Raw genomic sequence first — 1,147 nt, forward strand, 5'->3', positions numbered from 1 at the left:
GACCGTACGTGGCTATCAAGTGTGGAATCTACGCGGTGGCTTGACCACGTTCGGTTGGTACTGGATGGTGCTCTAAAGATCGCGCGAGTGTTGGAACTCGAAGGAGCATCTGCACTTGTCCATTGCAGTGATGGCTGGGATCGAACTGCTCAACTCTGTGCTCTAGCGCAATTGATTATCGACCCGTACTACCGCACCATCCGTGGTTTTGCTACACTCGTGGAGAAAGATTGGTTAGCATTTGGACACAAGTACGCTGAAAGGTGCGGCAGTGACCGAAACCGAGACCCGCAACGCAACAAATCTTCGCCAATTATGTTCCAGTTCATCGACGCTGTCTGGCAGATGCAACGTCAATATCCCCGGTCGTTCGAGTTCAATGAACGCTTTTTATTGCACTTGGCGAACGCGTTGACTTCGGGACTATACGGGACATTCATGTACGACTCGCGACTGCAGCGAGATGTGAACGAGGTCAAGTATAACTCGGTCTCTGTGTGGACACCCGTGCTCATGAAGCCTGAGCTGTACTCAAACAGCAATTACGAGATGCACGATGGCCCTATCTGGCCTTGGGTGAGCTGCAAGATGATGCGTCTGTGGGAAAACTACTTTTTCCAGTGGCATCCCAAGTTCTACAAGTGCCAGTGGGCATGTAGTTTGGTTTATCACGGCCTTTCCAGCTCTCGCGGCAGTACCAGCAATGGCGACAAGGATCGAGAGAATGCTCAACAACAAACCCCGCATCGTGATGCATCCCACGTTAAAGATCCACCAGCGCTAGACCTGTTGGCGACACCAATCACGTCTAGTATCGCCGAAGAAAATGGCGATCTTGATGTGCCGATCATTAGTCTGTCGTCGGAAGACGAGGACAGCTCGAAAAGGGTGCGAACTGCTAGTGGAACGTACACTCAAAAAGCACCAAAGCGGAACATTTTTGGCCTAACCAGAGGAAGTCGTCAACGTGCACAAAGCGAAGAGAATGGAAGCCAAGAAGTATGCTAGAAAACGAGGATATCACATTACCAACGTAGGAATTGGAGACAAGTGGGATAACCGTAAGTGTGCAGTTGACTCTGTACCATGATATAAGTAAAACCTTTTGCTTCTTGTTTTGTACAAAACGCTGAAGTTTATTTTTTTT

General features: G+C 49.2%; 1 protein-coding gene across 1 annotated transcript; it reads left to right on the top strand.

Annotated features, from left to right (window-relative positions):
- Nucleotides 1-34: 34 nt before the first annotated feature.
- Nucleotides 35-1,103, top strand: PPTG_10736 (hypothetical protein). The gene has a single exon (XM_008906137.1). It carries the CDS (start codon nucleotides 316-318, stop codon nucleotides 1,006-1,008), a length of 693 nt encoding a protein of 230 aa, XP_008904385.1. The 5' UTR covers nucleotides 35-315; the 3' UTR covers nucleotides 1,009-1,103.
- The last annotated feature ends 44 nt before the right edge of the window (nucleotides 1,104-1,147 follow it).

This window comes from Phytophthora parasitica (genome assembly GCF_000247585.1).
Source record: "Phytophthora parasitica INRA-310 unplaced genomic scaffold supercont2.23, whole genome shotgun sequence".
NCBI classification, from domain to species: domain Eukaryota; phylum Oomycota; class Peronosporomycetes; order Peronosporales; family Peronosporaceae; genus Phytophthora; species Phytophthora nicotianae.